General features: G+C 49.1%; 1 protein-coding gene across 1 annotated transcript in view; it reads right to left on the bottom strand.

The window, feature by feature from the left end:
• The window catches only part of ITGA11 (integrin subunit alpha 11), a 116,277-nt gene that overhangs the window by 53,635 nt on the left and 35,279 nt on the right, over positions 1-27,363 (bottom strand). The window contains exons 3-4 of the mRNA XM_036437707.2: positions 7,238-7,338; positions 1,806-1,897 (exon numbers count right to left, since the gene is read on the bottom strand). Of these exons, the coding sequence (XP_036293600.1) occupies positions 1,806-1,897; positions 7,238-7,338 (193 nt within the window). The remainder of the gene's footprint in view (positions 1-1,805; positions 1,898-7,237; positions 7,339-27,363) is intronic.

Below are 27,363 nucleotides of genomic sequence, written 5' to 3'. Positions count from 1 at the left end.
ACCTCATTTAAAGACTGAGTGGTGAGTTCCTCTCAGGGTCAGACATTAAAGATGAAAACCCAGCTCCCCATCTCAACTTTTCTCCTGCTGCTGGGAAACCCAGGGCTAAATTGTATGCCGCAATTTCCTTTGGTTTGGAGGAATAATTATTCTACTTCCAATCGCTTCATTTAATTAGCTTTCTATTTTTACTCAGATTTTAAAGGCTTGGTTTTATTGGTAGTCTTTGTTGAAACTGCTATAAGTTATTTTTCAAAGTAGGGGGAGAATAATGGGAGGTGAATGATGGGTGATGAATGGATGGATGGATGGGTGGATGATAGAAGATGCATGCTAGATGATGAATGATGCATGAAGAATGATGGATGATACTGTGAAGAATGATGGATGGCTCAATAGATGGATGATGATGGATGTAGGAAGGGATGGATGAAAGGATGGAGGATGAGGGGGTGGATACATCTACAGATGGATGAGTGGATGGATGGATGGATAGATAAATGGTGAGATTGGTTGGGGAAGGACTGATGAATGGAAGGATGAATAGATGAACTAATAATGAGTTAACAAACGTTGCTATTTATATGCCAAGGACTTAGCCTACCCACAGAGGCCCCAGAGGGCATCAATGAGCACCTCAGGACTTTCACCAGCTGAGCCATTACGCTCTCCTCAAGTCCCTGAGCACCCAAGTTATCTTGTTGCTCTAGTGTCTGGTGCTTCAGACCCCAGACATCTTATCTGTCAACCGAAATGAACCGATGAACAAGAACTAAGTGACACAAGCCCTCCCATCTTACAGTGAGTGACGCATTTTACTGGGCTTTCTGAGGTAATTTTTTTCTAAAATCCTCTTTTGCAGAGTTTCCAGGAATAAGTCCCAGAGGATCCTGTGCTGAACCCCCAGCTTCACCCAAAGTCATGGTGATTCATGGGAATGTGGTGGCCAGGAGCAGGCAGCTCCCCTCTCTTATGCCACCGGCGTGCAAAGCCTGTGTCTGCTCACCTGGGCAGGGTGCTGAGACCTCCACGTATGACCTGCTGCTGCCTTCCTGCCCCAGCATCCTGTTCACATCACTCACTTGCTTACTGTTGTTCCCTCGAACCAGAATGTGAACTGCAGGGGGCAGGAGCTCTGCTGACCGCTGAGTCCCAGGGCCTGCCATGAGCTCAGTGTATTGAGAGTGCTCAAGATAATTGTTAAAATGAATGGATATCCTTATCACCTCAGCCCAAGTACCCACGCCTCTTTCTTCATTGCTAAGGCCTGTTTATTCTTTAAAAGAACACAGGAACCTCCCCTGGAAAGCCTTCCCTCTAGTCCTGAGCAGTCCAGGTGGCCCATCACTCAGTAGCCTTTCTCTGGTTGTAGTAAATCTGTGTTCATTCATTTTTTGCTTCCCTTCCAAGTCTCTTAGGGTGTGTGGTGTGTCCTATTCCTTTGATCAAACCTGGAGCAAGGTTCGGCCTCTGTCTTGGACAGAGGGCCTTTATTTATTTTTGTTCCTTTTCAGGCTTTTAGTCTCTCACCCTCAGGGCACATGGGTAAAAAGGATCAACTCTTTTTCTTGTCTGGACTGCCCCTCTTCCACAAAAATTTAGGGCACAGCAGCCAGAGTGGCCCAGGCAGGAACCTAGCAGAGTGGTGTGTGTGGGCAGCAGCCTGGTGGATAGAGTGAGAGTGCGTGTGAGGACACAGTCACCCCATGTCTCTCCTGGTCCCAAGAGGAGGTTCCATGGGGCAGGAGGGTCCATGGGGCAGGAAGGTCGGGGCTTGGAGAGAGGGAGGGGCAGGTGGCTCTTACCAAGAAGCTGTTGTCCTTGGGGTTGGTGGCTAGGCTCAGACCAAGACGCATGTTGTCCTTCCGCTCGGACACGTTCGATAGGGTGACTCTTCCTGAGGTGGGAGGGAGAAGCTCAGCCTGCAGCTCCCCTTTCCTCTCCCCCCCATCACCCAGGGTCTGCTGTGGCCTCTGACCACTGGAGTTGCCTGTGGCAAGGCTGGTGCCAAGTGAGTCCTCCCCACTTTTCTCTGCATGTTGATGAAGACCATCCTGGTTTACTAAGGCCTTGCTCAGACATGATCTAATCATTTCCTCTCAACTCCCTGTGAGATGAGGAAAATGAGTCTCAGAGAGGCCAAGGAACCTGCCTAAAGTCACACAGGAAGCACATGGCAGAACTTTCCATCTCCTAGTTTAGAGCTTTCCCTACTCCAGTGCCAGAAGCCAATTCCAGCATACCAGCAGGGCTGAATCATCTGGGAATGGCTAAAGGCATTTCCCCAAACCTGAAAAGGATACATAAATTGATTACTTGCTGTCAGACAGCTGGGGGCATCTCAGTCTACGTGTTATTGCTTCCTGTTGGCCAAACATCTGAAGGCAATTCCCCAATCTGATAATGGATTCTGTACAGAACCCTACTCTTTGATATGCATCTCTACCTTGCCTTAGGACAAAATGTGTTAATAAAAAGCAAGGGTTTCTGAGACAAGGAGAACTTGGTTTCTTTAGCCAAGCTTGTCTGGCCCCCAAAATGCCTTCCAAAATTATGTTTAATCTCTGGATTCTTATTTAATTTACGTGCAATGCCTCCTCCAGGTTCCTTAACCCTTTTAGATGCTCGATCAAGACCATCGGCATTACTCCAGCCCTTGGATGGACCCCAATCTTCCCCTTGTGTCCCATATGACACATACCATGGCACCCCACCTGGCTTTCCCTGAGAAGTGTCTCCTCCATATGTTTCTTCAAGTCCCCTGCCCTGAAACTTACCCACCCCTGGCTTGCTCTCTCAGGGCCCGCTTGCCTGATTCACTGATGATAATGGATCCTTTCTCATGGGTAGCAAATAGCCAATTATCAAGAGGCTTCTAGAGGTAAAGGTCTTGCCGAGAATGTCAAGGAGCAGGATTATCAGCCAAATGGATGTAGGGAAGGGGTGGTGGAAGATTAGAATTGCTAAATAAATTATGTCAGTTAAGGTTTTACTAGATCATCCTGTCAGGCCACTGAAGGAAAGGAAGTGAGCTTGAATTCCCCAGACATGTGTCAGGATATAAGTATACGTGTATGTGTGTGCACACATGCACACTTGTGAGTGCACACATGAGTATGGGCACAGGGAGGAAGCGTTTGGGGGAAAGCATGTTGGGCATCTCATTGAGCCCCAAGCCTCCTGCTATAAGGAGGATCTTGTGTCCCCCCTGCTAGGCAGGGGGTGATTTCTAGGGGCTTCCGGCCTCAGGAGCATGGCTTGCATACCCTGGAGGTATGGAGAGCTGGCCGGCCTTCTGGACACAGCCCTCGGGGCCTGGGTGGGCGTTCACAGAGATGAGCAGAGGCCAGGCCTGCAGCCGCTTGGCTGCGCCCGGCTGGAGTGGGCAGCTGTGTTTGTTGTTGTTTCCCTTTGGGCTCCCTCAGCTGGTAGTCAGGCTCCTTTTGAAATCCAGCCCCTGTTGGCTGTGCTGTGACTGGGATTGCTTTCTGTTTTATCCATCCAAAGGTACCAGAGAGAAAATAATAGTCATAACTGTATTTTAAAAAACCGTCTCTTAATCATTTACAAAGTATCATCCACAAGTGCCTTTCCCAGACTCCCTCCTGGTCCTGGGAGGCCCAGAAGTTACCATTCCCGTTTTACAGATAAAAAAATAAATAAATAAAAAAAAAATCAAAAAAAAAAATCAAGGTGCATAAAGGGTTAGTGATTTCTACAGAGGTGATTGCTGGTGAATGATAGAGTGGGGCTTTGGACCAGAATATTCAAGGTTCCATCCTGAGCTTCCCATCTGCTGGCAGGGCTGTGCTGGCCCTGGGGTGGCAGTGAGAGACCTAGAGAGGCAGCTCCTAGCCCCAACTTGGCCACATCCACCCTCAGCTGCTTGTCGAATTCTGCCCTCCACTTACTTAAGGGGCACGTCCCTCCCCGCAGTCTGCCCCCGTCTTTCTCCCGTGTCTCAGGAACCGAAGTCCTCAGTGGAGCCGTGCCTGCCGAAGGCAGATGGCCATGGCAGGGAAGGCCATCGTGTTGGAGGAAGACAGACTCAGGTTCGGGTCCTGTTTCTGCTGCTTCCGCTGCCTGTGGATTTGGGGCAGGCACTACCTCTGCTCTGTGACCAGGAGACCAAGGCCTATCTCAGTGCGTCTCCATGAAGTCCTGGGACACAGCCTCTCCTCTCACAGGGCCTGCCTTCCAGAATCCCAGCTCCTCATTAAAACCCCTAACTCTGCCCGGCCGGCGTGGCTCAGCTGGCTGAGCATCGACCTAAGAACCAGGAGGTCATGGTTAGATTCCTGGTCAGGGCCCATGCCCGGGTTGCAGGCTGGATTCCCAGTGTGGGTGGTGCCGAGGCAGTGGATCTATGATTCTCCCTCCTCATTGATGTTTCTATCTCTCTCTCCATCTCCTTTCCTCTCTGAAATCAATAATAAAAATATATTTTAAAAAACCCCCACAAAAACCAAAAAGTCCTCCTACCTTCATCCAGGAGTTGGGAAGAAAGCACCCGCGGAGGGTGTTCACACTGAGGGTGTTCACACTGAGGTGTGAATGCCTGACAAAATACTCAGCCTTCCCAGAGAGAGGAAGGCACATTCCTGGCTTGGCAAGGCTCAGAGCCTGGAAAGGCCAGTCAAAACCCAGAACTCAGGTTTCCCTGCCCTGCATTTTCCACTGTGGGCCACTGGCAGATGCCATGTGCTCTCCGAGGAGGGGAAGGAACACCCTGTGATGAGGCTTCCTGGCAGCACTGTGCTGCCCAGCTATGTCCCAGGCAGGAATGTTTTCAGGGTCCAGTGGTTTCTCCCTGCCACAGGGGCTCCTCCTCGGAGGGACACCGGGCCCAGGGGAAACTGGAGCAACAGCGGAAATGAAACGGTTCACGCATCTGTGTCCCCACCTGGACCAGGAGCTTCTCTCAAAGGCCGCATGGCCCAGCCCTGACCCCAGGGCCTGCACCTTCCATCAGCCCCCTTGCTCCCTCTTTGCACAGAGCCATTCTTTCCAACAGGGTGAGCTTATTCCCACCTCAGGGCCTTGCACTTGTCTTCCTCTGGCTGGGATGCTCTGGTTCCATTTCAGCCCCAGACCTCTGCTCCATGCTCTGCTCAGAGAGGCCGTCCTGACCACCTTGCTAAGGCACAGGCCTCTCTCTCTACCTCCCCCCACTCCCCCTGGTTTTTCACACACAGCAGTTCTCTCTACCCAGGCTGACCCTCACTTATTGTCTCCTCCTCGGAGTCTTGTTCTCAGCTGTGTCCCCAATAACTCGCACTGTGCTTAGCACACACTAGCTGTTCGTTAAAGTTCGGGGGACATACTAGACTGGAATGCATCCTAGGATCACTCCCATTTTACACACAAGCAAACGGAGGTTCAGAGAGGGGCTGTGAGCACCCTATGAGCACACGGTGACGACACTGCACAGATGGGAGGACACACCTAGCGTGGCCTGTTTTGGAAGCTGAGCCCTCAGAGTGGCGATGGCTGGGATCCGTGAGCTACCAGGCAGCCCTGACCCCCCCCCCCCCCCCCCCCCCCGGTCTGTTTCCTTCCGAAGCCGGGCCTCGGCTGTCCTGTCCCGGGGTTTGAACTTCCCACCCGTGGAGCTGACGCAGATATGAGCAGCAGGGGTGCCCGGCACTGCAGGCCACACTGAGATCCAGTTCTTGGGGCTTTCTCTTTGATGTGGGCCATTTCATCCATCTGCTTATGTCTTGGAGCTCCGCCATCTGCCCCACCTCCCTGAAAAGCCCACCCCACTGCTCTAGGGTGGGGGCTCCCCTTCTGGAGAGGGGGAAGCGGAGGATCCTGGCCCTGGGCAGCCAGTCCTTTGTTTCCCAAAGTGTGGTACGCGTACCCCCAGGGGTACGGGAAGAGTTGGGTGGGGGTACGCGTTGCACCGGAGTTTGGTGGGGATATGCACTGCACCGTGCTTAGAGGCGCCTAATTCTACGTTCTCATGAGTACGAGGGGTACTCAGCGTTACAAAAATTATAGAAGGGGTACACATATGTCAAAAGTTTGGGAAACACTGCCTAGGGCAATGGTCGGCAAACTCATTAGACAACAGAGCAAAATATCCACAGTACAATTGACATTTCTTTAGAGAGCCAAATTTTTTAAACTTAAACTTCTTCTAACGCCACTTCTTCAAAACAGACTCACCCAGGCCGTGGTATTTTGTAGAAGAGCCACACTCAAGGGGGCCAAAGAGCCCCATGTGGCTCGCGAGCTGCAGTCTGCCGACCACGGCTCTAGGCAAAGCCTGGAACCAGGGCTTCTCAGCCCAAATGGAACTTCCCTAAGCAAGTGGTAGCCTGGCCACTGTCTGACCTTTAGGACAGAGTGGAAGTGGTTTAGAGGACTGGTGTGTGTACTTTAGGGAATTGCCCCCCCCCCCCCCCCCCCCCCGATTTTACAAGGGCTGGGAAGGCCTGGAGGCGGCTCACAGCACCCCTATGGCTGAAAGCTCTTCAGGGGAACAAAGCCTGCATTTCAGAAGCGCGGGGTTAGGTCATGGCAGTTACTCTGCCTGGATTGAAACCAAGCCTTGCTGCTTGTTAGCTGGGGGACCCCAGGCAGGTCCCCTCACCTCCACATGCAATCATTTCCTCCTTTGTTTAATAGCTGGATTTTATAGGGGATTAAATGAGTCAACACGTTAAAAAGCGCTGAAACCAGTGCCAGACGAGGCGCGAACATCCTCTAAGACACATGTGTCAAACACAAGGCCCGCGGGCCAAATCCGTCCCGCCAGGCCTTGCAATGTGGCCCGCACCGCGCTGTCATCACTGCACTCCGCTGCATTTCCATCACAATGACAGTTTATGACTGTTCAGTAAACCATTCGGCCCGCGATTTAGGCTGGATTTTAGATTTTGGCCCCTTCTCTGATTGAGTTCGACACCCCTACTCTAAGATGTAGGAATGGGAGCTGTGGCTGTTGGCACTCCCAAATCAGAGAGGAGGCAGCGGGCGTTTTCCTCCTGCTGGGAAGGGGCAGGGGTGAGCCAGAAGGAGCAATGCCCTGGGACACTGGAGGCCTGAGCTTCATTCCCAACCTCATGTGACTGTGGGAAAGTTGCTTCCTCTCTCTGGCCTCAGCATCCTCATCTATAAAATGGGCACACGGACAGCGGCTGGGAGGAGCCAGTGCGATCCTGCGCTGTACGCCTGTCCCGCCCCACACAACGGTTGGCCTCCTTGTGGCCAGACCGGAGTCCCTCGTTACCCAGGTTGAGCTTTGTGCAGTTCCCGTGGGACACTGGGCACTTGTACACGTCTCCCGTCTTCTGCTGGCCGTTGGTTTCCAGCGGGGCGCCCACGACGAGCCTGGGGAGGAAGAGAAGACGCGTGAGGATGCTGGGGGCGGGGCTCCTTCCTGGGAAAGGCTGGGACCTGGGGGCAATGAGGAGGAGAAGGCGAGGTGTGGGTGGGGGGAACGTCTCTCTCGGGGAGGGACGCTGCGCTTTCAGTGGGAAGTCTCGGGGCCTGGGGCCCACTCCAGGCCCTGGCCAGGATGTGGAGATATGGAGGCGAAGACTACGTGGGCGAGAGGCAGTCCCTGGGAGAAGGGCAGGGCGGACATCATGGAGGAGGTGATGCTTGAGTTGGGCCTTAACCGTTGAAGATGAGTTTTTCAGATGGTGGGAGAGTGGCCATGGTGGTCCTTCAGGCAGAGGAATGGTTTATTTTATTTTATTTTATTTTATTTTATATTTACACAGTAAAAGTAACAAGCAAACTACTGAGACAAGAGGGCTCTAGTGCAAGGCAGAGTGGCCTGTGGGGTTGGGGGGCAGCTGTGGGGGCGGAGGTGGCCAGACCCCACGCCTGGGCACACGGGGGCTCTGCCGGGCAGGGCCCAGAGGAATGATTCTGGAGCCATAGAGCCTTCGCCACCTGTCACTACCTGCAGGACCTCGGTCCTCACCTGACCTGACAGACAGCCTTTCAGCCAGGGCCTCAGAGGCAGACATGCTGCTCAAGGTCATGATTGTCCCCTGAGCCACGAAGTCTTTGCTCAGGGTGGGCCAGGTGGCCAGCAGGGCTCAGCAGTGACCAGGGACAGCCAACCATCCTGGGCTTTAGCCTTGAGCCTGTGCTGTGGTGAGCTCATTTGGAAACGGGGTCTTTGCAGTTGTAGTGAAGGATTTCAAGATGAGGTCAGCCTGGGTTACCCACTGGGCCTGCAGGGAACCGCGTTGGAGGTTCACTATGGCTCCCGCAGGGAAGGCGTCTGGGATACGGCGAACGCTCTGTGTTAAACCCTCTGTGACTGTCTAACTCTGTGGCCTCAGGCTCGGCTGGCTACCCAGAACGCCGCCCCGAGATCAACGCCAGACCCCTGGACGGAGGTCAATGAATGCACAGAGTGCGGATGCCTGCCTGACGTTGTCTGTTAACTTAGAAACGCAGTGTTCTTCCTGGTGGTCTATGTGCCTGCCCCCATATGCTTTTACTACTAACACCCTATAAAAAAGAGACTCTGTCTGGGGCAGGGGTGGGTGTTCCCTGGCCCGCCACCCCTTTGCCCGTGTAGGTAAGCTTCTCCTAGGAAAGCTCTTACACATTGGAATAAGGCTGCGTGTCAGTTTTTCGGAATTGATGCTGAATTTAGACCCCAAATCCAGCAAGTGTCCTTATAAGAGACACGCGAAGAAGACTGAGGAGAGAGAGTCCTGTGAGGACGGGAGCAGAGCTAAGAGGGGTGCTGCCACAAGCCAACGAATGCCTGGGGCCCCAGGAAGCTGGAAGAGGCAAAGAAGGGTTCTCTTCCAGAACCTTCCGCGGAAGCACAGCCCTGCTGATCCCTTGCTTCAGATGCATGGCCTCCAGAACTGCGAGAGAATGCAGTTCTGTCTTTGTAAGCCATCTACTTGATGCCAGTCTGTCCTGCACCCATCGGAAGTAAATACACCTTGCTTACTTGCTTCTGGAAAATATCACGTGGCACCCCTTCCTGGCTGGCCCAAACCTGGCAGTGCCACCTCCCTTGAGGCCAGGGAGAATCCCACCTTCCCCCATGGCACCCCAAAATCCCCTCTCTGCCTCACCCCCAGCTGGAAACCCAGGGCTGATATAAAGCGAAACCCTGATGGCGGGCAGGGTTCCCTCAGGGACCACCTGCCGCTCTGCCAGCACGCCTGCCTCTGGCACATCTGGAACCCTCTAGGCTAGGGGTGTCGAACTCAATCAGAGAAGGGGCCAAAATCTAAAATCCAGCCTAAATCGCGGGCCGAATGGTTTACTGAACAGTCATAAACTGTCATTGTGATGGAAATGCAGCGGAGTGCAGTGATGACAGCGCAGTGCGGGCCACATTGCAAAGCCTGGCGGGACGGATTTGGCCCGCGGGCCTTGTGTTTGACACATGTGTTCTAGGCGCTGGGTGCCTGTCCAGCTCTCGGCCAGCAGCGGCCTCCTCTGCTCAGGCCCTCGTGATAACAGCCACCCGAGAAAGGAACCCTCCCAGGAGGCTGTGTGGCGGGGCAGGGGGTGCACAGCTCTCGTGGCCCGAGAGGCCTCCCAGGCCCTGTGGATGGAGCACAGCGGACCATGAGCTTTGGGCACAGATACGTGGGAGATGCTGGGAGCAAGATGGCCTTTCTGGAGCCCTGCCCTCCCAGCAGCTGCCCCCCATCTCGACCCCCCACGAGCAACTCGGTCCAAAGAAGCAGCAGTCGGTCATTTTCTGACTTAAGAGAGTTGAGGGGGGACAGGCCTGGAGGTTCAGGCCCTACAGGACTTTGGTGTCTTCTGGTGTCACACTCCCCCGGCTGCCTCCCTGCCTCCCCCCTTTCTGCGCTTCAGGAAAGAAAGTGAGGTCTGAAGTGGGAGTTAATAGAGCTCTGTTTGAAATTAAGTCTATGAAATAAGAGCTGAGGTTTCTCCCCTGGGGACCAGATAATGACGGATTCTAAATATATCACTCATTAAGCATGCCCATTTTGGACTGGCAGGAATTAATTGGGCTCATAAAATCTGTTTGTCTAGACAATGTAATTTTTGGCAGAGAGAGAGAGAGAGAGAGAGAGAGAGAGAGAGAGAGAGAGAGAGAGTGAGAGAGAGGAGAGAGAGAGAGAGAGAGAGGGGTATCAGTGTGCGCGGCTGAGGCGCCAAGCTTGCTTTGCTGGCTGCTCTGGGGTTCAAGGTCAACGGGACAGTTCAGGAGTCTCCCAGAGGAACGTGCCCTAGGGGAGTGCTGTCTGCCAGGAGCGCCTTCGAGGAACAGCTTGCAGGGTGCCTGGGGGGGGGGGGGGGGGAAGCGGCTCGGGAATCAGGCACAGCCGGGTCTGGATGAGAAAACCGTGGCCCTCTCCTAGAAGAGCCACCTCGTGTCTTAGAAAACACCCCGAGGCCGGGCCAGGCAGACTCCCCACATTCCTACCCATTTTACAGGCTGGGACTCTGAGGCCCCTGGCCTGCTCGGAGGGACCCCAACACAGGGCGAGGTGGGCTGAGAATCCCGGGGCTGGGTCTTCATCCTGATTGGGCCACCTCTTGCCCTGTGGCCTTGCATTGACTTTTCCAGACCTTGGTGTTCTTGGCTGGGAAATGGGGCTAGCAATTCCTGCACCCCCTCCCCCTCAGGGGCACCGGGGAAAGTCACCGATGTCAAGGGACACCCAGACACAGAAGGGGCTGGATCAGGGTGTGAGCTATGCACAAAGACTGCCGGCTTCCCGGGAGCCGTGTGTCCTGGTGACGGCCAACATGCGACATTCAGGCAGTAAATCTGCCAAGTCTCAGTGACCCCCAATTTGCTACAAGACCGAGAACAAGAGCCAGCCCTCACACCCATCTCCATCCTCCCGGAGCTGGTCTCTCCGGGTGCCCGTGGCACTACAGGAGGTGGCAGAACAGGGCGTGCCATCCCCTCGTTACAGAGGCAGACGCTGAGGCCCCACGGTTTGTGGCAGAGAGCTCTCCCGAGACAGCTGTCCCGGTGTCGCCGTGAAGGAAGGGCCTAGGTCAGCCCTCCTTGCCACTCGTGAGTGTTGGCATTACGTGTGCCTGTCGGGCTTGAGGTTTCGAGGATATGATTCAGTCTCGCTGCGAGGGGAGAACTGCCTGAGCACAGGGAAAATGTTGGCGTCATCACCGAGACCCGCCAGATTGCTCCAGGGGTCTGGCAGCCCCTGCTGCCTCCCGCGGCAGCAGCCTTATATAGCCATCTGCAGCCTCAGGGCCCGTGGTGCCTCACCGAGACTGGACACCCGACACCCGCTGGCGTGGGCACTGGCACGGCATGGCAAACCCCAAAGGTCGTGGTGAGCACTGGACCCTTTCCATGGGCCGTGGGCCGTGACTCACCGGCTGTGGGCTCCCGGCATTCCTCCCGTGGGGGCGCGGGGACCAGGGCTGCTGCGGAGGGCAGGATAGATGGCAGGCTCCAGCCAAAGCCCTGTAAGCCCCCTCCTTGCTGGCTGCCCTCTACTCAGGGCCTGGCCAAGGGAGGAGGCAGGACAGGGTCCCTCCGGGCCCTGGGTTCCTTGGCTTCCAGCAGGACACAGGCGAAGAGAAGGGGTCTCTGGCTTCCTACCTCACACCCTCTCCAAGGCCCCTTGGACACTCATCCTGACTTCTGCTTCTCCTGGGCTCCATCCTTCAAGGCAATCTTAGTCTCTCAACCTTTTAGGATGCCCACTCCGTAAGAAGAAAAGGTAACACGTGCCTCCAGTGTGTGTACAGTTTTATGTTAATTAAACCAGTGTATTTTAAACAACTATCCATCTGTATATTAAATATCCATCATCCTGTTTTTTTTCTCTCAAATAAAACATAAACCTAAGTAGAGCTTGAATCATTTTGTTTCTATACTCCTGTATCATGTCCTGCACATCCTCTGTGGCATGCACACCCTACCCCGGAGATCAGTCCTTTAAAGATCCATCACAAATTCCCACCTGCTCCAGGAAGCCCTCCAGGATTACCCCAATGTTTTCCACATAAACCAGCATCTCATCCCTGCTGCCTGCTGTGGTCAGTGAGTTAGTATCATCTTTCCTTAAGGCCAAGATGTTCTTGTGTGCCCTGCTGCATAGCATAGGGTGACCTGCAAGGCTCTCAAAAAGAGGTGCCCACTGGCTACTGTGACCCTCTGTCTCACTGTCAGCAGCAGCAGCTTCAGAGCTTTTGGCTTTGCCTCAGGACTAAGAGGGGCCTCCAGATTCAGATCCTGGAAAAAGGGTTGCTGAGAAATGGTGTATTTTTCACGCAGAGTTTCAGTGGAGTGACCCAACTTCCGTTTAAAGCAAACGTTGCTTGATTCCCTGGTTTCCACTTCCCTCTTCTCAAAAGTCCTCATTTCTGTATGGGATTCAGGGAGCCGGGCCCCATTCCCAGTTCTGGAGATGAAGCACATACCTCAGGTGAGGCCAACGTATGTCCTGGCTGTAGTTACTGAGACAGGTGAGCAAATGATGTAAGTCACCCCAATCAGAGTGAATCTTAGGGCTTCTGTTTGGGACTCTGGGACCAAAGTAGTTTCTTTCCTCTGGCATGGAGATGCAAGCCCTGGGACTGCTGGCAGTGACCTTGTGACAATGAGAAGTGTGAGCTGATGCACTGTGTGTGTGTGTGTGTGTGTGTCTGAGAGAAGCATCTAGAGGAGGAGTTGAAGTCCTGATGATTCTATGAACCCATGGATCAAACTGTACCTGCAGCTTGTGCTCTTCTGATATATAAGCAATAACTACTTTTTATTGTATAAGCCCAATTGAGTTGAGTTTTCAGGTATTTATTACTGAAAACACACTAACTAGGGGTCGGCAACTAAGTAATTGCTGGTTTCACACATATATGGCTTCAGTTGAATTTTTAGGTTTGCAGACGTAGTACAAATGTAAAACACATTTTGTTATTTGATAGTTGGCTATTCAGCTGTTAACCAGTAAAAAAAGTTTTTTGATCTGTTTTGTAGTTTTCGTTTGGCGTTCGTTGAAAAATGGAAAATCAAAAGGAACATTTTCGTCATATTTTGCTTTTTTATTTCCGCAAAGGGAAAAACGCATCGCAAGCTCATAAAAAGTTATGTGCTGTTTATGGTGACGAAGCCTTAAAAGAACGGCAGTGTCAAAATTGGTTTGCCAAATTTCGTTCTGGTGATTTTTCACTCAAAGATGAAAAATGCTCTGGTCGTCCAGTTGAAGTTGATGATGCCCTAATCAAAGCAATAATCAATTCGGACTGTCACAGTACAACACGTGAGATTGCAGAGAAGCTTCATGTATCACATACATGCATTGAAAATCACTTAAAACAACTTGGCTATGTTCAAAAACTCGATTCATGGGTTCCTCACGAACTGAAAGAATCACAGTTAACGCAACGCATTAGCAGCTGCGATTTGCTAAAGAAACGTAATGAAAATGATCCATTTTTTAAACGACTGATAACTGGCGATGAAAAATGGGTTGTTTACAACAATATCAAGCGGAAAAGATCGTGGAGCAGGCCAGGTGAACCAACTCAAACAACATCAAAAGCTGATATTCATCAAAAGAAGGTTTTGTTATCAGTTTGGTGAGATTACAAAGCAATTGTCTACTTTGAACTCTTACCACCCAACCGAATGATCAATTCTGATGTCTACATTGAACAACTAATGAAATTAAACAATGCAGTTGGAGAAAAGCGGCCCGAATTGACAAATCGAAAAGGTGTTGTATTCCATCATGACAATGCAAGGCCACACACATCTTTGGTCACTCTGCAAAAATTAATGGAGCTTGGTTGGGATGTTTTGCCACATCCACCATATAGTCCTGACCTTGCACCATCTGATTACTTTTTGTTTCGATCTTTACAAAACTCCTTGAATGGTAAAAATTTCAATAATGATGATGATGTCAAATCGTACCTGATTCAGTTTTTTGCTAATAAAAACCAGAAGTTTTTTGAACGTGGGATTATGATGCTGCCTGAAAGATGGCAAAAGGTCATTGATCAAAATGGGCAATACATTACAGAATAAAGTTATTTAGTTCCATGAAAAAATTGTCTTTGATTTTCTTTTAAAAATCCGCAATTACTTAGTTGCCGACCCATAGAATGTGCAAGGCCAAAAAAAAAAAAAAAAAAAAAAAACATAGTTAAAATTACTCCTAGAAATCCATAAATTACCATGCTATAAGAGGAACATGGCATCCAAGACCAATGAGGAAGGAGCAGAGTCCTATCCCCCAGTTCATGCTCCACCTGGGGCACATATTTGCTGCAGGAGTGATGGGTGGACTCTTAGATGCCAAGCACATTATTTTTCTCTGGTTAACCCAATGTGGAAGACTGTCCCCGGGCCCAGCCTTAGGGAAACAGAAATCTTTTTGTTCTATGGGCATTACACACCGTTTGAATAGGGATACCTACACTCGGAAGTTTCTGGTTACCTGGTAACTAGCCTGGCGGACCTCAGAGCTGGGGGAATGTGGTGATTCCTTGGGCTAACCTACCAGGGAGGCTGGGAGCAGGGAAGTGCTGTGTCTGAGGTCTTAGAGCAGCCGGTGCAGAGCTGAACTGATGCTCAGCGGCCTGACCCCCAGGGCAGTGCTCCCGCAGGCTACAGAGCAGGGAAAGCCTGGAGGCAGGGGCTGGGCTCTAGGCCCAGCTTGGCCCTTTACTGGCTGTGTCTGGGGAGGCAGGTGTGAACAGCTTAGTTTCCCAGCAGATGGGGTGAGCAGACGCCATGGGCAGAATAAGACCATCAGATGCTTGGGGAAGGAAGGAGGAAACCTCCAGCTGATGGGCCTGCCTCAGGAGGAGATCCCAAGCTCAGAGGCCAGCAGGGACCACTGAGGAAAGGCAAGGTGTGTGCTTCACCCCCACCCTGGCCAGCCTTTTTGCTCCTCGCTGCAAGACCTGGACCTCACATCCCAGGAAATCCTTTTGATTCTTTTCATTTCAATGGTTCACTTTTGATACAATTAAATTATATTTGATTTTGATCACCTTTGAGGTGATTAGTTTTGAGGCTGGAAGGTCACTTAGTATCTGAGGCTCAGACAGTAGATGTGACAAGCCTGTGAAGAGACACTGGTCAGTTTCAGAGCTGGACTATTGTAAAAGCCCGGGGTGTTCAGATAGCCGTGCTCTGGAGATGCAGTGCCCAGCGTGGGGACACGGTGCCTTCCCCGGGGCCAGATCCTCCTCTCTCACCCCCTTCCCTTCCCCACCTGTTCCTCTCTCCCAGCACCCTTTCTCCATGCAAACCCACCGAGGCCCTCTGTTCCATTTCTCTCCTGAAACAGATAGGGGCACTAAGGAGGGGGCTCCACTTGAGGAGCAGAGAACTCAAGGGAACAAAAGAGACTGTTTCTTTAGCAAGGCTTTTTTCTCCCTCTCTCCATGGAAAATGTAATCTCCTCCAGCCAGGGTGAGTATGGTGGCTAATGTGTGCAAGATGGCGCCGGGAAGTGCTGAGCAGTGCAAACTCCTACTGGGTGTGGGGGCCCTGGGGCTGCACTGGCTGGGGCAGGTGTGGGGGGAGCGCTCACCTGGGACCTGCCTGAAGGGAGGTGAAGGTACCTGCTTATCTTGCTGGGCTGGTAGGAGGAGCTTGTGGTTCACGGTGGCTCAGATGTCTGGGAGGGCCTGGACTCTGGGAAGGGCAGGAAAATGAGGCCCTCTGTTTGCCAGCACACCCTTTACTCTCTCTATTGCTGTAGCACCCTCATCAGCAATGGGGATCCTTTGAGTGTATTTTAAACAAACACAAATACTGTGATGCTTAATTTTATGTGTCAGCTTGACTGGGCTATGGGGTGCCCAGCTATTTATTTAAATACTAGAGGCTTGGTGCAGGAATTTGTGCATGGGTGGGGTCCCTTGGCCTGGCCAGCGGTCGGGCTGATTGGGGCTGTGGGAGGTTGGCTGGCCTGGAAGAGGGGCCGTGGGAAGTTGGCTGTGGGAGCGCACTGACCATGAGGAGGAAGCTCCTGTATTGAGCGTCTGCTCCCTGGTGGTCAGTGTGTGTCATAGGGACTGGTTGACCGGTTGTTCGGTCACTTAGGCTTTCCCATATATAGATTATTCTAGATGTGTTCATGACGGTGTTTTGGATGAGATGAGCATTTTAATTGGAAGACTGAGTATAGCAGATTGGCTTCTCCACCATGATGGGCCTCATCCAATCAGTTAAAGGCCTGAATAGAACAACAACAAAAAAAAAACCACACAAAAAACTGACCCTTTTCCAAATAAGAGAGAATCCTTCCTGACTGACTGCCTTCGAACTGGGACATTGACTTGCTCTAACCGTTGGACTCAGATAGAAACATCAGCTGTTCCTATTATATATAGATCTCGAGCCTGCTGGCCTTCAGACCACACTGCACCATCGGCTCTCCTGTCTCTAGCTTTCTGACTCACTCTGCAGAACTTGGGACTTGTCTGCCTCCATGATCACGTGAGTCAACTCCTGATAATAAGTCTCTGCATACAGATGGTTTCTGACTTATGGTGGTTTGACTTATGATGGTGTGAAAACGATATGCATTCAGTAAGAACCATTCTTTGGATTTTGACCTTTCCTGGTCTAGCACTCTGCGGCAAGATAGACACTCTCTGGTGATGCTGAACAGTGGCCGTGAGCCCAGCTCCCAGCCAGCTCCGTGAACACGAGTGTGAACAAGCGATACTAGACAGTATATTCCTGGTGTCAGATGGTTTGCCCCAGTGTAGGCTGATGTAAGTGTTCGGGGCATGTTTTAGGTGGGCTAGGCTAGGCTACAATGTTTGGTAGTTTAGATGGATTAGATACATTTTAATTATTGATTTATGATATAGCATTTTCAATTTATGATGGGTTTATCGAGATGTAAACCCTATCATACGTTGAGGAGAATCTGTATATGTACATCCTATTGCTTCTGTTTCTCTGGAGAACTTTGACTAATACACTGACACAGTGCTTGTCATGTTCTGTGGGCTTTACACACACTGTTGCGTGTTGCTGATGGTCCACACCCTTACTGATCATTGAACCATAAGAATTCATTGAGCTCCTATGAGTGTACCAAGCACTGGGGGCAGATGATGGATGTCATGTTGGCCCTGTTTCAGGGGGCCTCCAGCCTAGCAGAGGAGCCAGGCAGGCCAACAGGCCATCACAGCACAGCAGTGGTTCTCACCGTGGTTCCCAGCCCTGCCCCAGTGAGCTGGTTAGAAATGAGAGGTCTCGGGCCCCACCCAGACTGACAGGACCGGGAGCTGAAGGTGGGGTCCAGCATGTGGGTTTTAACAAGCCCCCGGGAGATGCTAATGCACACTCCAGTTTGAGAAGCATCAGAACACAGTGTGAGAAATGCCTCTGTGGGAAAGCCGAGTCATGGCGACCTGCAGCACTGCCGGGCTCAAAGCCCCACATCCCCCTCTTCGCCAGGACTGCGAGGCTCTCTTACCTCCTTGCTGCTCACCTGTCTGCCTCCACTTTTACCAAGGCTGCCATGAATGCTGCACAGCCAGGTCATCATTTAGGGCTCAGCTTCCATGTCACCTCCCCAAGAGGCCTTTCCCGACCACCTGTCGCTCCCCATCTCGCTGCCCTGTCTTACCCTCCTCACAGCACTGTGTACTCTGAAGCCATCTTTATTCACCTCTAGTCCTTACCTCCCAGGAGAAAGCGAGCTGCAAGGAAGCTAGGACCTCGTTGGTTAGATTTGCAGCTCTAGACACCCCAGCTACCAGAACAGTGCCTGGCACAGAGTAGATCCCTGAACTATAGCTGTGGAATGAATTAGCTGGTCACCTGGCTTTGTGGGACGACTGTAACCCAACAGCCTGCAACGTGGGATGGCTGACCGCAGGCCCTCCACTGTCTTCCAACACCTGCTAACCCCTCCGGGAGACCAGGCTGCTAACTGCCCTGGGACTCAGTGTTCTCACCTACCAAATGGGACTACATACATCTGGGCTGCTGACCGCCTAGGGTTTTGAGGGTGGTGGGTCCCAGACCTTCATCAGAATCCCCTGGGGAGGTATAAATGCAGAATCCTAGGCCTCATCTCCTGAAAGCCTCTAATTCAACCAGCTGGGGACACGGCCGGGGGAATCTATTTTTAGAAGTTTCCAGATGTGCAGGCAGGATTGGGAGCCCTAGTGTGACGGATTTGCTGAGGAAGCAGACGTGAGGGCCCCTGGACGTGTGAAACAGCGTGTGTTCCAGGAATTTTCACCTCATCTGGGGATCATGACCACAGCAGCCTCACTGATGGTGCAGAATTGGGTTTCACACAAAATTTTTTGTTTCTTTTGTTCATAAGAAAACACATAAGAAATACCTACTTTAATGGGTACAAAAAGCACGAACTTACTTAAAAATATTGTTTAATTTTTTTTTTTAGATTATAAAGGTAACACAGGGTCATAGTGTGGAACCGTACACAGGAAAACATGCAGGGCCTCTGCTTCCCCTTCTCAACCCAGCCCTCCAGACAACGCTGCCATTAATGACAGGCATACAGGGAACTTCCTAGGCATTTATGTATGGAATTGAAAAAATGGACTTCTTTTACATACGTGGTTCTATAGCATGCTTTTCCACTGATTTATGGTATATAATTTCCATGTTATACATATCAATGCCACACTTACTAGTAGTCCTGATCGTCAGGGCTCCTGTCCTGGGTTCTGCTCTGACTTCCTATGGGGTGAAGAGTCCTAGGGGTTAAGGGGATAGGTCCCTAGAGCTCACATCCCACCTTTCTGGGTACCCAGGATGCCAGAATCTCCCCAAACAGCTTGGAACAGGCCTGTTCTCTGCATCTGACTTTCCGGAGGTGGGTCACACCATCAATGGGACTAGCCCAGGAGTGGCTGTTTGTGGGGGTGTGGACAGAGCTTGGATGTACTGAACGGGGTGTCCACACCTGTGGGGCCCCTCAGTTACCAGGAAAAACTGTAGGTGGAAGAAAAGACGATGGGCTGTGTCCAGAGCCTCCATCTGCTTTCTTGACCCTGGCCCCTCAGATGTCGGGGCTGGCCTAGTGTAGATGGGTAATACAGCTTTGCTTCCTTTATACTGGTTGCCATTTCCGATTGATGGGTATGTAAACCGTTTCATCCCTTTTCTCTATTGATAGCTGTTAAGGTGCTTTAAATACTTCCCCATTGCACCAGGCTTTTTATCAATACTAATGAATAAAATGCCTCTGCACGAGCAGCTGTGCGGGGCAGTGCGAGCAGTGTGTACAAGCTGGCCCTGGAGCCGGCCCCTGTCCTCATGGGCACAGAGCCTGCTGACAAGCTTCCCCACAGCTGCTGATTTCATGAGCCTGGCTCTCTGCTTTGTTCCTGGAAACTTCTGGACCCACCTCAACTTACATCCAAACAGCATTCTGGTCTAAGATGCAGGAGTACTTAGACCAGCAGAGGGAAGGGTGTTCTCAACCCATTTGAAGGGAAATGAGAATCTGACCCACGGACGGTAAAGAACAGAGTGGCCAGTTTTTGCCATTTAGCACGAGGCCCCTCCCGTTCTCACACCCCAGTGCCAGCCTCACAGGGCCACTTGCGTTTTTCTCACTATACCTGGCACTCTTCTTCCTGTCTCTGTGTATGTAATTCTTTTTTTGTCTCAAACTCTCAGCCTACCCCCTCTTACCCCCCATTTAGTGCCTCTTCCTCCAGGAAGCCTTCCTTGATCTCTCAGCTGAAAGCTCTCTTTCTCAATTCCTATGATGCTTTGTTTGACTCTTTTTATCTCCTTTAGATAATTTGCCTCTAGGAAGCAGAAAGAGAACCTGATCCGTCTTTAAATCTCCCCCTCAGCACTCGTCAAAGTACCTTGAATACAGTCAAGGCTCAAAAATTGTTGAATAAATAAATAGACGGGCAGATGGAGGGGGCTGCTCATTCTGCAAAGGCAAGCTAAGTCTTCACTTTCAGGGTGCAGCTGGGAGCAGAGCTGGGCTGAGTTCTTATGGATCCCATTTGCAGATGGACCACCAACCTTGGGATGCCCTTGGCCCCACTCTCTCGGAAAGTGGCTGTGGTCTGGAATTCCCTCCAGAGAGAGTCCAGTGTGCAAATTTCTCCTTCTCTTTTCAAAACGTCTGATAAACTCTTCCTTGTTTTTTTTCAAGTCATGGTCGGAGACTCCCCGTCACCCCCCTTCCCTCCCCCTCGTTTTATAACAACTCTTTCCCCTGCAAATGGAACATAAACATCATAATAGTGTGGACAGATGTTTCTCAGTGGAATGTATAGTTTCAATTTCTTGGTATGTGGACGGCTGACAGCTCCTATGCTGAAAAGAGGCCTTGGCACTCCCTCTTCTCCAGCCTGGGCAGGCCTTTCAGGTCCATAATTAGAAAGTGATATTTTATTCTAGAGGCTCGGGGCACAAATTTGTGCATGGGCAAAGTCCCAAGGGGTGGCCTGTGGGGATCAGGTTGAAACCCACAGTCCAATGCCACCAGCAGCTCTTACCTGCCACTCCCACTTATCCCAGCCCCATTGTGTTTGCCATGGGCTCACGCCCAATCCCTTTTCTCTATTGATAGCTGTTAAGATTATATATCTGGGCCGCTTACCGCCTAGGGTTTTGAGGATGGTTGGTCCCAGACCTTCATCAGAATCCCCTGGGGAGGTATAAATTCAGATTCCTAGGCCTTGATGTCCCAATGGGGAGAAGCTTGCATCGCCAGAGCAGCACTCACCAGCTGTGAGCCCTGCATCTGGAGCCCTCCCAAGGGGAGTGGCCTGTGGGATCTGGCTGAAAGTGGCTCTCTGACATCCCCCAAGGGGTCCCAGATTGCAAGAGGGCGCAGGCCAGGCTAAGGGACCCCACCAGTGCACAATCGGGCCAGGGATGGATTGAGGGAGGGCTGCAGGGTGTGTCCAGCCCATTTCGCTCAGTCCTGATCTGCCGAACCCCAGCAGCAAGCTAACCTAATGGTCAGAGCATCTGCCCCGTGGTGGTCAGTGCATGTCATAGTGACTGGTTGACCAGTCGACTGCCTACCCACTGGTGGTCAGTGCATGTCATAGCAAGTGGTTGAACAGCTTTAGCATATCATTAACATAGTACACTTTGATTGGTTGAACAGTCAACTGGTCACCAGATGACCAGACACTTAGCATATTAGGCTTTTATTATATAGGATGTGCCCAGAGTGCACATCCAAAAGCTCATTGCATTGGACCTACTGCCAGGGAAGGCAACTAGACAGGAGATCAATTCTCTTTGACTGGAGAAGAAAGAAAAGCCCAGAGAATCTTGAGCCTCTGGGTAGAAGCTGAGGCACAATTGGAACACCCATTATTCTGACTGTGTCCAGGGCTCTAGCCATGTGGACTCAGAGGAGGTAGTAAAAGAAAAGGCCATAATATGTCCATAGGCCCAAGACACTCTTTTTCAGGCTTGGGCCTGTGGACACATTATGGTTAGCTCTGTCTACTCTCAGATGGGCTAAGTGACCTGGGTGAGTCATCTGTCCTCTCTGGGACTCAGCTTCTTCATCTGTAAAAGGAGAGGCTTGGACAAATTCAGTTCAAAGAAAGAGTTAGTGAGCACTTACTGTATGCTGGGCACTGTGGACTTACAGGTGAATGAAGCATAGTCCACACCCTTAGTCTGCTGGGGACCGAGAGATCGACACCTGAAAATTTAAGTGTGGAGGACAAGGCTAAGAGAGCAGGGTGGGGTTGGGCGGAGGGCAGGTGTGGCAGGTGCACAGAGGAAGGGCTCTTGCTCAGTCACCTGAAGTAGGTGACTACCGGATAGAGACTGGCAGGGTGAAAAGGTGTTACCCAGGTGAAGAGGATCTGGGACCCAGAGAGGGGAATGACAGCTAAGTTCTGATGATGCCAGCACTTATGTGTGACATTCTAAATAACCTTCCATGGTGAAGGCTAAGCCCAGAGGGACAAAGTTCCTGTCTTCATGGAATTTGTCTCAACTCCAAGCTAACATGATTTATCTGCCTTCTCAACTTCCCACCCTCTCAACTGCCTCACTGACATTCTAAATCCCCTCTCTTCTGCCTTCACTTGTCCAAAGAACTCCATCAAAAGTGGCCCAAACCTAGCCAGTGGTCATGGACAACAGGGGGTGGGGGCATATGTGGGGAGGGGTTTGGGATGTGAATGGAGGGATGAGGACAATTATGTGATACCATAATCAATAATAATAATAATAATAATAATAATAATAATAATAATAAAAGTGGCCCAAAGTGTAGACAATGGTTAGATGCCTACATGGGCATTGCACTCTCTCCTTCCCACTCCCACCTGCTTTCTAGGATCTCTAAATTCCTGCTATTAGTCATCCCTTTGGATTCAGACATTGAGGGTCACTCTCAGGATAAGCATTGAGAGACATTAACCTATGAATTCATGAGAGCTCTAAACCTCTTAAGAATAATTATTAGGTCAGTGGTTCCAGACCTGCAATCAGGAAATAGTTAACAAACACAGGGTTATGTGTTTATCTACCTTCAAAGAACTTTGTATGAACAAGCATATAAATTAATGCAGCCATGAATGAATGTTTTGGGGAGTTTATTCTGTGTCAAGGATTGTGCTAGGTATTTCTTCTGTTATGGATGCACTTACACCTCAAAACAGCCCTGAGAGACACTGAGGGAACTACAATATGGAGAAGCTGGTGACTCATCCAACTTACCTAGCTGGCTAAGGATGGCTCTTTGTCTTTCTCTTCTACCTGGTCCTCTCCCCACCATTGAGGGTAGGAGAGCAGAGTACACAGAACCTAGCCCTGTGTTCCATCTGGAAGCTCTGAGTTACACTAGAGAATTTTTGGCTATAGAGAATCCTTTGAGGTTCTTTCCATCTGAATCAACGCTCAGGTTAGTTTTCCTCCTCTCATTTCCACATCATGAGTAATAGCTCTTATTACAGCATTATTCTTATTTTGAAAAGCCACCAGGAAACAAAGAGGCTGTGGACTCACTTGAACCACTGAAGGTAGAGTCTATCATTACATTTTTGGAAATGTCCTCCTCCTTGGGTAACAAGCTCACTGACTCAGTGGTTGGGAGGGGCAGAGAGGACAGTGTAGAGAGAAGCTGCTGACACAGGGCAAATTGCCCAGAGTTGGGCCAGAACACCATGCACAGTATACCACTCATCTACCCTCTTCCTGATCTTGAGTTAGCTGGGCCCCTCCATCTTCTGCAGGAAAGACAAGGATAAAAAAAATCTTAATCTATCTCATATGAGGCCATCATCTCCATGTCCTTTATAACAAGAATGTTCTTCAACATTGAAGTAGAATATACCCAATGAGAACAGAAAAAAGAATTAAAAAAAAGATGTTGTAAAGAGCCTCTGGGAAAACTTCAAGCCTATCAACATTCACATCATGGGGGATACTGGAAGGAGAAGAAAGAGAACAAAAATTGAAAACCTATTTGAAAAAAATAATGATGGAAAACTTCCCTAACCTGGTAAAGAAAATAGACAGACAAGTCAGGAAGCACAGAGAGTCCCAAACAAGATGAATCCAAAGAGACCCACAACAAGATATATCATAATTAAAATGCCAAAGGTTAAAGACAAAGAGAAAATCTTAAAAGTAGAAAGAAAAAGTGTTACCTACCTACAAGGGAGCTCTCTAAAGACTGGCAGCAGGTTTTTCCATAAACTTTGAAGGCTAGAAGGGATTGGCACAAAATATCCAAACTGATGAAAAGCAAAGACCTATAACCAAGATTACTTTACACAGCAAAGCCATCATATAGAATTGAAGGACAGATAAAGAACTTCCCAGACCAAAAAAAGAAAAAGATATAGGAGTTCATCACCAATAAACCACTATTATAAGAAATGTTAAAGAGTCTTCTTTAAGAAAAAGAAGAAGAAAAAAATATGAATAATAAAATGGCCATAAATACATATCTATCAAAAATTACTTTAAATGCAAATGGATTAAATACTCCAATAAAAAATAATTGAATACTATGCAGCTATAAAAAAAGAAGGATCTCTTTCCATTTGGGATTTGGAGATTATTATACTAAGTGAAATAAGCTAGTCAGAGAAAGGCAAATATCACATGATCTCACTTATATGTTCAATCTAATGAACAAAATAAATTCATGAATAAAATAGAAGCAGAGGCATAGAAACATGGAAAGACTAATGAATCTCAGAGGGAAGTGGGGAGGGGGGCAGAAAGATTAACCAAAGAACTTATTTGCATAAGTTATATGCCCTTGGGCATAGACAATAGGGTGGTGAAGGAGGAACCAGATTGAGGTGGGAAATTGGGGGAAAAAGAAGGGACATCTGTAATATTCTCAACAATAAAGATAACAAAATTTAATTTAAGAAAAACAAGACATACGGTGACTGACTGGATAATAAAACCAGACCTTCACATATGTCCATAAGAGACTCACTTCAGATTGAAAGACACAGGCAGATCGAAAGTAAAGCTATTTCGTGAAAATGGAAACAAAACAAAACAAAACACCTGGGGCAGCAACACTTATACCAGACAAAATAGATTTGAAAACAGAGGCTATAACAAGAGACAAAGACAGACCCAGCAATCCCAATTCTGGATATTTATGTGAAGAAACCCCAAACACTAAATAAAAAAGACATATACACCCACATGTTTATGGCAGCATTATTTACAATAGCCAAAATATGGAAGCAACTTAAATAGACGAATGAAAGAAGTGATGCATATATACAATGGAATATGATTCGGCCATAAAAATCATGAAATCTTGCCATTCACAACAACATGGAAGAACAAGGAAGGTATTGTGCTGAATGAAATAAGTCAGACATCAAAATACAAATGCCAGATGATTTTACTTGTATGTGGAATCTAAAAAATAAAATAAACAAGCAGAACAGAAACAGACTGGGATATAGAGAACATTTTGACAGTTGCCAGGTGGGAGGGGGATTGGAGGGATGCATGAAAAAAGTGAAGGGATTTAGAAGTAAAAATTGATAGTTACAGAATAGTCATGAGAATATAAAGTACAACATAGGGAATATAGTCATTAATATTGTAATAAATACACATGTTATCAAATGGATATTAGATTTATTGGAATACTTTGCAAGTTATGTAAATGTCTAATCACAGAGTTGTACACCTGAAACTAATACAATAAAAAAAAAGAAGAAGAAAAAAAAAGAATATTCAGCTTTGGGCTTTCCTGAGATTTTTAGCTCAGGTTACTAGACTTTTAGAAGTATCCTCTCCTCTAAAAATGCAAAGATGGCCTGGCCAGCATGGCTCAGTGGTTGAGTGTCAACCTATGAATCGGGAGGTCATGATTTAAAGGGTAAAGCGTAATACGCTAATTAGATCGGACTTCCTTCCAGACATCCTTCTGGATAACCTTCCAGATGAAGCTGCGGTGGTGGGGGCTGAGGCAGAGGTGGCTGCTGCTGTGACGGGGGCTGAACCCCTTGCACAAATTTTGTGCATTGGGCCTCAACCTTGTATATAACCTTAAAACACATCTATTCGACTTTGTGGTTTTCACTTTTTATTGCATAACTGAGTGGAAGTGCATGCTGCCCTGAGTTAGTGACATCTATGGGAAGCTTAGGAGACTGGAGAAAGGGGCCATTCATTACTCATCAGTCTGCTCTTCCTAGCATCAGGTATGATAATGACAGATAAAGTGCCGAAGAGCAATTATTAATAAAAACTAAGTATCAGTCTTGAAAATTCAAACCTATGAAATGATTGGAAGTCATTCTCTGTATTGCATCTTGGCTATCTATAATAATAAAAACATAATATGCTAATTGGACTGGATGTCCTTCTGGACAACCTTCCGGACAAAGCTGGGTCTGTGAGGGACGCCCAGGTGCTGGGTGCCAGAGGGAAGCCGGTACCGGCAGCTGGGGGAAAGAAGGCCTACTCTTGCGTGAATTTCATGCATCGGGCCTCTACTTGTAAATAATGCAGCAATGAACCTAGATGTGCATATATTTTTTTCTAATTGACATTTCTGTGGAATTGCTGGGTCATGTGGTAGTTCTATTTTTAATTTTTTGAGAAACCTCCACACTGTTTTTCTTATGGCTGCCATCGATTTACAACCTAGCCAACAATTTGCAAAGGTTCCCCTTTCTCCGTATCCTTACTGACACTTGTTACTTATTATCTTTTTTGATCATAGCCGTTTTGACAGGTTTCAGGTGATAGCTCATTGGTTTTGATGTGGTTTTGGTTAATGATGTTGAGCATCTTTTCATGTCTTCTTTGGAAAAGTGTCTATTCAGGTCCTCTGTCTAGATTTTAATAGATTGTTGTTTGGTTTTTGATGGTGAGTGTATGAGTTCTTTATATATTTTGGACATTAACACCTTATTGGATTTACCATTTTCAAATATCTTCTCCCATTCAATAGGTTGCCTTTTTGTTTTATGGATCGTTTCCTTATAATATAATAACTTTGGATGGTGACAGATGGTTACTAGGCTTATCATGGTGATCACCTTAAGGAATGGGAATGTTGTACACCTAGAGCTAATATAATTTTGTATGTCACATATGCTTTAATAAAAACAAGTCTGCCACAAAATAGTACAAGATTCCATTGTTATAAATTTCAAAGGAGGCTAAACTAATCAATTTTGATCATGGTCGAAATAATGATTAGTTTTGGAGGGGACATTGATGATGAGGGTTCTGGCAAAAGTCTATCTTGATCATTGTGGCAGTTACATGAGAATGTTCATGTAGGAAACATTGACTGAGATGGATATGATCATTACATGTTAGTTATATGTCACTTGTGATTTGCTTACCTCTCCAAGTGTGATTCAATTAACACCCCCCCATCCCAATATAAAATCATTGTCCAGATGGAGTGAATTTAAGCATTAGTTTGTTCTTCACCTCGTACGAGGCATTCTCTTTCCCTCTCCTTGCTGGACTTAGGAAGGGCATTGGGGTCACAAAACCAACAGCGCTGGCGTCAGAGAAGGAGGAGCATGAAGAGCCCACAGGCTGCTGAAGGGGGACAGCGGTTGGAGAAGATGCTGAGCTGGCAAACCCCTCTGGCTTCCTTGAACTGCCCGCATTAGATTTATTTTCTTTCGTGGAGGTTAGTAACCAGGAGACTTTTCTTTCCATGTTTCCACTACTGAGATCGTGTGACTTACCCCCGCCCCCCAAACCCCCTGTGGTTGGCCCCCTGCCTCGGCCCTTCCATGGCCCTCAGGCCTGGCCTTCGCTCTGGCTCCAGTTGACTGGAGAGTGAGTGGCCGAGGTTAGCTGGGCCTCACTGACATCCCCTCCAAGTCCCAGGAAAACGGTGCTTGGAGGCACAGGGAGCCTGGGGGGCCTTCTGCAGGCTGCTGGTAAGCGCACACACTGCCTCCATCTCCCTGTGATCCCAGCTGACAGGC

The sequence above is a fragment of the Pipistrellus kuhlii genome, unplaced genomic scaffold (assembly GCF_014108245.1).
Source record: "Pipistrellus kuhlii isolate mPipKuh1 unplaced genomic scaffold, mPipKuh1.p scaffold_m20_p_1, whole genome shotgun sequence".
Taxonomy (NCBI): domain Eukaryota; kingdom Metazoa; phylum Chordata; class Mammalia; order Chiroptera; family Vespertilionidae; genus Pipistrellus; species Pipistrellus kuhlii.
This window is presented reverse-complemented; position numbering and strand designations above follow the sequence as displayed.